At 34.3% G+C, this 10,708-nt stretch overlaps 1 protein-coding gene across 2 annotated transcripts in view; it reads left to right on the top strand.

Moving 5' to 3' along the window:
• Nucleotides 1–638: 638 nt before the first annotated feature.
• Nucleotides 639–10,708, top strand: part of LOC139489701 (uncharacterized) — a 45,004-nt gene continuing 34,934 nt past the window's right edge. For both annotated transcript variants that reach the window (XM_071276416.1, XM_071276426.1), the window contains exons 1-2: nt 639–947; nt 8,037–8,234. In XM_071276416.1, the coding sequence (XP_071132517.1) occupies nt 641–947; nt 8,037–8,234 (505 nt within the window). In that variant the 5' untranslated portion in view covers nt 639–640. The remainder of the gene's footprint in view (nt 948–8,036; nt 8,235–10,708) is intronic.

The following is a 10,708-nucleotide window of genomic DNA, read 5'->3' as shown; positions in this document are numbered from 1 at the left end:
CATTGTTTTTAACCATATAAGAATGATTTTATGTGCATCGAATTAGTAATCAAATGATTTACCGTAGTTTCACTTTCATTGTTGACATTCTTTTTCTTTAAATAACCAGTACACGTACAATGCATGCGTTGTCAATCTCTAGCTAGGGGTTAACTTGAAGTTCACATGAATACCGGTTAGAATGATGATGACGTTTTCACTTGCAAGTGAATCAGTCAAAAATTATGTTTAATCGCTTATTTCAACAAAATTAAAGGAAATTGATTGCTAAAAGCCAATTATTATTTCATTATTCCAATTTGATTAATGATTGATCTAAAAAAAATCATACTTTTTTTTTATATATATATCGTAGCTAGTGCCCCTTTAAAAAAGTTATTGTAGTTAGAATTAGTCCGACATAGATTTTCAGGTCCCTTCAAGTCTTTTCATTTCTCCGTTCAGGTCCAACTTTTGGCATCAAAAAATTGTTTTTAATTTTTTTTTTTAAGTTTAATGAAATATAAATATTTACAATAAATAAAATTCCAACTTGAAGAAATTCCATCCAATAATAAAAAAGTTATTGCAATTTGAATAATTTTAGTCGTATATTTTCAGGTCTTTTCAGGTCCACTTTCAGGTCTTTAGTGTAACCCGTATGGACGCAATGGAAGACATTCTCCGGAAACATTTTGATTACCGAAATCGAAATTCCTCAGGCTCAGTTTTAGGAAGTCTGTTTTCGAGCATAGAAATAAAAACTTGCGATGCTGCTTATCCGGTAACATTTTCAGACTTAGACATCAAATATGACGTAGGACTAGGGGTGCCTTTTGCATGGTTCTGGTGCGACGCCATTGTAGAAGTTGTGGAAAATTTATACCGTGAAAACAAGAAATTTAATGGTCCAAGAGACCGTATAGTTGAACTTTTAAGAGAATGTGTATTAAAGTTTTTAAGAGATGGTAAGTTAATAGACACGAAAGTTTTTATAGAACTTCAGTAAAGACACTAGTTAATCAGTCAGAGCTCAGACATAAATAAGTCTGAATCTGCTTTTGACTCATAGAGGTCTAAATTTGTAAGTTTTAGGATTTGTCTCCCTTTAATGCAAGACAAAATACGACTTTAATAAGTCAAATATTGTTAAGCAAGAAATGATTGACCAGAATCAAAAAGTTGCAAATATCGACTCCTACAAGTCGATAAGTTACCAAAATTGGTTAACTTCAAGACCCACGCATATTTATAAAAAGGTCATGCATCTAAATCAAATAATGACAACATTGAAAGCCAATGCTTTGTCTTCTAAAGAAAAATATGAATGAGAGGCTAAAAAATGGGGGAATCATGTTAATTAACCTTACAATGCAACCACCTGGATCCACACTTAATGAGGTAAAACATCTGTGTTTAGTAAGGATGTTCAATTAGATAATTAAATATAGATAGCTCAAGTCCTTGTGAACACTTAGACAGGTTTTTGCTGTCATAGGTTGTGTACTTTGGCCACCAAGTCAAGTTAAGTTTTTTCATCAACATAAATAGACCTAAACAAGTCTGTCATTTTGTGACTTAGATAAGTCTAAAATTGAAAACACATTTTTATAATAAATACATGTTATGACTTCTTTAAGTCAAAAACAGAAATCGACTTGTTTATGTCTGAGCTCTGACTGTTAATCATGACATACATATAACATGTAGAGTGACCGGACGTGGAGTCGTACACTTTTGAGACATTTACAGGCCCAGTGATTTTATTTGATCATGTGTTGGTAAATGGACGGGTATTTTATGATTTTTGTTTTTGTTTTGGTTTTTAAATATGGGGACTGGCATTTCTTACTGCAAGCTGATTTATTGAACCCTAGAAATCCTGAAAAAAAGGGTGTGGAGTCGTACACCCGGAAAATATTGCTCTTCACGTAACCTATGATAAATAAACATTTTTGCCTTTCAAAAGGTTTATTTTGCCTCAGATTTAACTGTATAGTGTAAATAATTACGGTAAAATAATATAAATAACCACAAATAAAAGTTAGTACGCATGCACCTAAATTGGAAAAATAGGAAAACACAGTTTTCTCCCAAAAACAACAAAGAGGGCAACGTTATATTGAAGAAACTTGATGCAATTGATAAATGTTGTAAGACAAACAAATTTAAGTAGTTACTGAATAAAGAATTGTGATTTTGCATGTGCTATTTTACTGGTTTGTTTGATTTCGTTTACCAGGAAATAATGCAAAAATGGCAATCTGGCTTGTTTTTCTGACACCAGTAAGCAAACCAGCAGGCAAAAAATGGTCAGTTGTGATGTTCACATTATTTCTATACAAATTATGTGTAATGAGGCGATTTTAAAAATTATTACTATATGAGAAGTGCCGATTTTAGCCTGCAGATGGCCATATCTTATTTATGTTTTGTTGTATAATTTCAAAACGAGGCACACGTGACATATAAAACTATGACCCTTTACAACTCTTCATAATACTCTATTGCTCAAATACAAATACAACTCAGTTAAGGGGTCAATTGCTAACAGTTTTTAAGTGTACGACTCCACGTACAGTTACTCTATAATTTTTTTTTTTGGGGGGGGGGGTGTACCTTGCATAACCAAAATAACCCAAAATAAATCAGGGGTCCCACTGCAGAGAGTAAACCTGATATTGAATGCGGAACCACCGCAATAAATACTCGCCTTAAACATTTTAGTGGCAACAAGGTCATCTGGGGTTCCTATTACTGTCAAATAATATACATGTATGCAAGGACTTTTTAATGTTTCACCGACTTTAAATTTACTTCCTTGATGTATGGTATTGAAAAGTAAGGCTGAAGGGGTCATTGTCATCCTGGGTACTATATCTAAGTACCCTGGGTACTATTTGAATGTATAACTGTACCCTGGGTAACTAAAATTGTTATAAACGTACCCAGGGTACTATAGTTGAATTTACACCTGGAATTCTGCTCCGAATGACCCCAAGAATTGTCTTCGAATAACCTTTTGATGTCACTCGACAATCACTTTTAAATTATGGCGTCAAACGTTTTATTTTGTGACACAAAATTTTGCGGAATCCTGTATGATTTTGTGCAATGGTGGACGAAAGTGTAAATACGTCTATCATAGGAATGTTCGCCATGACGTCACAGGTCACCTGTGTTTTTGTTTTGGTGGGCAAAAAATGCATAAAGATGCGGGTATTAACTTTAAATCGTCATACATTTGTAACTTTTTTATTATTCAAGATAATTATAAAATTCTTTTGGTTCTTAAAATCATTTTGAAAGCTCTTAGTAATGGTAAACTTTTGGAATAAATATTCAGTTATCTGGTGTATGTAAATGTAGGTTCATTTTCAAACTTTTCCAAACTACATGGATGAATTTTCAAAATTCAATAATAAATTCATTTTTCCACAGATGAAAATAAAACTTTCTAAAAAAAAATTCTAGCCAGCCCTGAATGCAATATTTCAATATATTTACTAGATGGCTATATAAATTTGGGGAAATATTAGCCAGCCCTGCCAAAAATTAGCCAGTCATGGACTGGCGGTCGGGCTGCTATTTCCAACTCTGATTTAAAATTAAATTTACAGACCAAAAATCGATCTAGAAATAACAAAGCAATTAAAGTTTGAAAATTGGGATTTTTATCGAGTAATTGGCCATTGTTTATTAGTCTGTTTACTTGCCAACCAAAATGACACTAAATGAGATGCAAATTAGTGAATATGACATCACTAATGAGATTTGTGAACATTCCTATAATGTATATCCAGGCTTTCCGCTGGCGTGCGCCATTTGCGCATTTGGTGATAAATCTATTAATTTGGCGCAGAAATGTGGCGCAAAAGATTTCTGGTCATTCTAATCTGTTGTTGCGAACATCGATGTCATTTTCTAGTTCGTTACTTCGGAACATGCATGTTGCGGTATTCAGAAGTTATCGGATGTTACTCATCAACTAAGCATGTAACAGGAAATCGATGATCAGCTTTTTATCTTTTGATACGATTGATAAATACTTTTAAAAAAAATTGCTAATTAATGGTCTCAGACTCAGGTGAATAAATCCCTTCTGTCAATTGGTAAATAGTTTTGTCTTGCCTGCGACGAATGTCGCGGAAGCGAGACTTGGGTATGCAAATCCGGCGGCGGCGGCGTAAACTTTTTATAAACCTTTATATTTCAGAAGTTAAAAATGCTGAATGTTTCATATTTTGCATGTAGATGCCTCATGCTATGAAGTTTCTGTCTGGCATACGTAATTGACTAATTGTCCTTGACCTCATTTTCATGGTTCACTGACCACTTGAAAATTGATGTATGTTTTCGTGATTAAGTCCATTTCTCTAATACTACAAGTGGTAGGACAACTATATCTGGTATATAGATTGGTCTTAGGGTATACATGTCCGTCTGGTACAGTTCACCTGTCCTTGACCTTATTTCATGGTTCAGCGATCAACGTTAAGTTTTCGTGATTAAGTCCATTTCCCTAATACTACAAGTGGTAGGGCAACTATATCTGGTTTATAGATTGGTCTTAGGGTATACATGTCCGTCTGGTACAGTTCACCTGTCCTTGACCTCATTTCATGGTTCAGCGATCAACGTTAAGTTTTCGTGATTAAGTCCATTTCTCTAATACTACAAGTGGTAGGACAACTATATCTGGTTTATAGATTGGTCTTAGGGTGTACATGTCCGTCTGGTACAGTTCATCTGTCCTTGTCTTGACCTCATTTCATGGTTCAGTGATCAACATTACGTTTTCTTGATTATTGTGCACCTATAGCTATTGATGGAAAGTTCATTGTAGGTAAGATGAGGGGGCATGGGACATTTTAGCAAAAAGAAAAAAAGTACATAGGGTCATTTTAGCGCCGACTTCATAGGACATTTTAGCCACGTAAAATTTGGGTTACCTGTATTTTGGATAGGACATTTTAGCGAAATTTACCTGTGTTTTAATAAGGACATTTCATTGAAATTTTACCTGTAGTATCATTTTTGATACAAATCCAAGTATTTGTATAAAATTAGTAATACATATTTAAAAAAATAAGCATATTATTATTTATATGTATAATTTCTAGTTTTACACATGACTTAATTGACCAGTTTTGGCCAGTTCGTTTTGTGTAATCCTGAACTGAAATGTATGTACCAATTAATTCTTATCTTTTTCGTTGGCTATGGAAGTATTTTTCTATTATATATTTCTTACACACGTCAAATGTCCCTCAGCATTTGAGATCAATAATTTCTGTAAGAACGACCATGACTTCGTTATCCTAAGTAACTGAAACGTATTGGGGGAACAGAATTGTAGTCCGTGATTGTTTTAGATACAGAGTTGACAAATACTGAAAGTCTTAGTTACAGATTTCAATCGAATTATTATAAGCTGCAGTTAAAATAACACTTATCGTAGTGCTGTGTTTTACTGTTTAAGTCAATATTTTGATATTTTAAACTAATAAGAGTTTTAACCAGTATTTTTAGTGTTTTTTTTTTAAAATCGAGTGTTTTTAGTACAATGTAAATATGCTACATTACAACTTGAATTATAATACATTAAATTTAGTGCCAGTGCTTCTTATATATTATTTATTCTTATATATATTTATTTCCTGCTAATTTTCCCAAAAATGTCGCTAAAATGTCCTACTATCATGACTATGTTTTTTATTTTCGCTAAATTGTCCTAAAAATCGGCGCTTAAATGTCCTATACTAAGCCGCTAAAACGTCCTTTTGTTTTCGCTAAAATGTCCCATGTAAAATGTTGACATAATCAATTTATATATGTATTCTAGTTTAATTTCATAAACTTTTACAAAATAAATGTAAAGAATTCAAAAAGTAAAACATTTCACCGCTTTTATATCAAATTCCTTCAAAAGTCACATGACCAGTGTCAGCCTCTACCTTAATCCATGCAATTCTATTTTTTTTGTTACGGTTACATCAGCATTATTCCGTAATTAATTGCTGCCCCTTACCTGGATGTAAATCTAACATTTGCGTTATAATTACATTCCTGATGTAACGTTAACAAGTGCCAAGTTAAAAAGTGTAAAAATTTATCAACAACATAATCATTTTCCCATTAACAAATAATCCTGAATTTGCCTTGAAATAAAATGCTCTTTCCTGAATCCCATTGTGTTGAGATCATGAAATCCCATCGTTTAATTGTCTCACCTGGCCCGAAGTTTCACTAGCCTATCACTACCACTTGGGGTCTGTCTGTCTTCGTTAGCTTTTTACATTTTAATCTTCCACTAGGAAACCACTGGGACAATTTGGACCAAACTTGGCACCAGGGTCCATTACTTTATAAATGTAATGAATTAACGACCCAATCCGCTAACCAAGGCAGCCAACATAGTTTTAACATAGGATCCCATGCTGCAAAGGAGAAGATTAAGAAATGGACTGGTTAAATAAAGTGGTTAGTGATTTTTATGAGAGACTGTTCATTGAGATTTTCATATATTAGAGACTGTTCATTGAGATTTTCACACAATAGAGACTGTTCAGTGAGATTTTCATACTTGAGACAGTAAAGTGAGATTTTCATTTTCCAGGATATTTGTTAATTTAGACGATTTAAAGTTTTCATTCATGTTTCTGATAATTACTTGATTATTTTGCATTCGCACGGCCCCCAGGATGTCCTGAATTAAGCACTGAGACATTAGTTATTGTGCCGCAGTTTCTATGTCATTGCGACATGACGTATCTCTATGGCTTTCTAATTATATAACAGTCAGAGCTCAGACATAAATAAGTCTGAATCTGCTTTTGACTCATAGAGGTCTAAATTTAGGATTTGACTCCTACAAGTCAATAAGTTACCAAAATTGGTTAACTTCAAGACCCACGCATATTTATGAAAAGGTCATGCATCTAAATCAAATAAAGACAACATTGAAAGCCAATGCTTTTTCTTCTAAAGAAAAATATGAATGAGAGTCAGGGATAATGTTAATTAACCTTACAATGCAACCACCTGGATCCACACTTAATGAGGTAAAACATCTGTGTTTAGTAAGGATGTTCAATAAGATAATTAAATATAGATAGCTCAAGTCCTTGTGAACTATTAGACAGGTTTTGCTGTCATAGGTGGTGTACTTTAGCCACCAAGTCAAATTAAGTTTTTTCATCAACATAAATAGACCTAAACAAGTCTGTCATTTTGTGACTTAGATATGTCTAAAATTGAAAACATATTTTTATAATAAATACATGTTTTGACTTCTTTAAGTCAAAAACAGAAATCGACTTGTTTATGTCTGAGCTCTGACTGTATAATGCAACATTAACACTAGTAAGAAGTTATTTAAAGATACATGTACCACTATACGAAATTTTGTTTACAGTATAACTGGCATCCAGTTGCCCCATGAACTGGTAACTTTGATGACGTCAGATGTGTAATTGCAAAACTTTTGATGGTGAAAAATTACGGACAATGTGGTATGAATCTTGCATTTTTGAACCAAACATGGCCATAATGCGGTTTCCTTCAGTTTATCCCATGACCCCACCTGGCGACGGCCGCCCTTACTAAAAAAGAAATTGAGCAAAAAATCAATTAAAAATCTTCTGAAACTGCTTGGCCAGTTTGGGTTAAACTTTTGTAGAATGGCCCTTGGATGGTCCCTTTTCAAAATTATACTCAACAAAAAAAGTTTAGCAACATTCAAAGTATAAATTAAGGACATTTTCTGTTGGTTTATATTCTAAATATTTTTTAAAATATGAAGTGAAATCACAAGATGAATATTGCTTGAAGCACACATGAGCTAAACTTTTGTTGACATTTAGTGGTTCCAGTGTTTCCGACATTAAAATTTAACAAAAAATTGCTTTAGCAATTCTCACAGAATGCTTGTTTAAATCAGTTGAGCGATACAGGCTAATCTGAGCCTCTGGTATATGGTCTAACGACAGTGAATAGGTATATTGGTATATCATGTAATTTATATTTTGATAAAAAGTTTTCTTTTGTTTTCTTAGAGAAGAACATCGAACATTTAAAGAAGGTCAAAAGTGCAAAGAGTGAAGCAGAAATACAAGCAATCCTTTCCCATCATTTGTTTGTACTGTTAGCTCCTTCAGCAGAATATTTGATTGATGGCCATCACAGTTGGCCTGCAGATTTGAAAAAATGTCCAGCATGTCATGAAGACCTGAATCTTGGGAATACATCTATAGGTAAGATTTTTGTTGAGATGATTCACGTGAGCTTTGCAATCCCTTGTCTTTTTTCTTAATTGTTAATTAAAAAGAAAGACTTCTAAAAAACCATCAGATCAGTATAATCTGTAGTTTGCCTTATTATACCCCCCGCAAATGAAGTTTGTCTGTCTGTCCGTCCATCCATCCGTCTGTCCCGTTTCATGTCGGGGGCAAAACTTTTGTACCGTAGCACCTAGGATTATCAAACTTGGTATGTGGATGCATCATATGCATGGGAAGGCGATGAGTCATGTACCAAATTTAGGTCATTGTGACCTTGACTTTGACCTTTATAATAGTAAAACCTTGTCAATTTTGTGTCCAGAGCTGAGCAGAACTTTTGTACCGTAGCACCTAGGATTTTTAACTGGGATTTTACGAATGTAAAAATCGGTTATCAGATTGGCAAGGTACAACAGGCAGGCGGGCGGGCGGGCATATATAGGTATATATACCACTATTTATGAGTATACCATGTATATAGGTATCACCTAGTCTGTCGGAGCAGTACTTTTGTACCATAGCACCTAGGATTATCAATTTTGGTATATGGATGCATCATGGGAAGGTGATGTGTCGCATACTAAACTTAGATCACGGTGACCTTGACTTTGACCTTTGACCTTTATGATAGTAAAGCCTTGCCCACTTCGTGTCTTGTGCAGATTTTTTTTACAGTACTGTAGCACCCAGGACTATCGAACTTGGTGTATGGATGCATCATCGAAATGCGATGTGTCAAGTACCAAATCTAGGTCACTATGACCTTGACTTTGACCATTGACCTTTATGATAGTAAAATTTGCCCACTTCGTGTCTTGTGCAGAACTTTTGTGCCATAGCACCTAGGATTGTCAAACTTAGTGTGTTGATGCATCATGCAAAGGCGATGTGTTGTGTACTAAATCAAGGTCACTGTGACCTTGACTTTGACACTTATGATAGTACCACTGTAGCACCTAGGATAATTATATGGATGCATTATACAAACATGATGTGTCATGTACCAAATTTAGGTCACTTTGATCTTTGACCTACTTTAGTATATATATGGTAGTAAAATGTCATCCACTTCGTGTCTCTAATTGTGTAAGCTTGTTTTCTTCATTTCATAGTTGTATTGTAGAGCCTAGGTGGGTAAATCATTGAAATTTGAACTACATGTACTTGCTGTATTTTAATATCTGATGTAAGTCATCTGACTAATGGGGCTTGGCAGATGAAGGAGCATGGGGTATACATAATGAGCTGTGCTGATAGTCTCTAGTTATAGGTAGGGCAAAATCCAAAAAATCGTTGACATACTTTTCCGGTTTTACCAACCCAGATAACTTTCACCCATGTTCTTATATAGAAGTAAAAAATTGTGGCAAAAATTAACTGACTCACACTATCGATTATTGTTATGTGCATTTTTGGAAAAATCTGGATTTCAAGTGTTAATTTCAAGGTTTTGCCATAAGTAGAAAATAAGAAGTTATTTGTTGGAAGTTGGAGCCTCTGTATCCCATGGACACATCCTTCTTAGATTTTTAGCTCACCTGACCTGACCCAAAGGTTAAATGTAAGAACATGAGATGCAAAATTCCCAAGTTAGGGTGTTTGAGGGAAATTTCTAAATTGAAGGGTTTGGGTCTTATTTTAATAAAAGGTAGAAAAAGCCCTGTTAGGTTGTCCCCTTTCAGAATTGTGTCTGATGATTCCATCCGCCAACCAAGGCAGTCAACATCAGCCGACATAGTTTTATCATAGGACCCTAATTTGTACAAAAATTGAACTTGACCTTCATTTATATAGTAGGAAATAACATTAAAATTTTAAAAAGCTATGCAGTGTTCATTCCAGGCCGCGCCCTTGCGCCATTGATGCATAATTTCCACCCATGGCGCAAAGAAAACGTGCCACTTGCGCCTGTCGGGCGCGTCGTTTTTCCGTAGTCCACAATAGGAAACTTCCGGATTTTTTTCATGGTCTTCCCTGTCATTGTTCTCAGTGTTTTTATACAAGAGACCTTTCTATTAAATTTAATCATGGCTGATAAACGAAAACGAAAGTTGCTTTGAAATCTATGTTTTCCTTAATGTTTAAAGGATGCTACCGGTTAAATTGTTGATCAAGAAGTGGCAGAAGACTCTCGAATGATAAACAACACTAAAAGCGGTGATACGAGAAAATTAAACCGAATACCAGTGCAGACGTGATTGCTTTACGATGCGAAACTTATGAAATGTGACCATTGTGCAATTATTATATGATAAACAAGGCAATGCTTTGGCTAACGAGACGAACAATATTCCAGGACAAGTTACAAGTACATCAATGATTCAATAAATGATTTTTTTTATAAAGAAATGAAAGCAACATTTACAAACAAAACAACTAATAAAAAGTATAATTTTGTTATATAAAATCTATTTATAAGTGCCTACAGGAAGGAAACAACTGTTTGC

Source organism: Mytilus edulis, chromosome 1 (genome assembly GCF_963676685.1).
Source record: "Mytilus edulis chromosome 1, xbMytEdul2.2, whole genome shotgun sequence".
Classification (NCBI taxonomy): domain Eukaryota; kingdom Metazoa; phylum Mollusca; class Bivalvia; order Mytilida; family Mytilidae; genus Mytilus; species Mytilus edulis.
The sequence above is the reverse complement of the archived record's forward strand: the minus strand, read 5'-3'. Positions and strand labels throughout refer to the sequence as shown.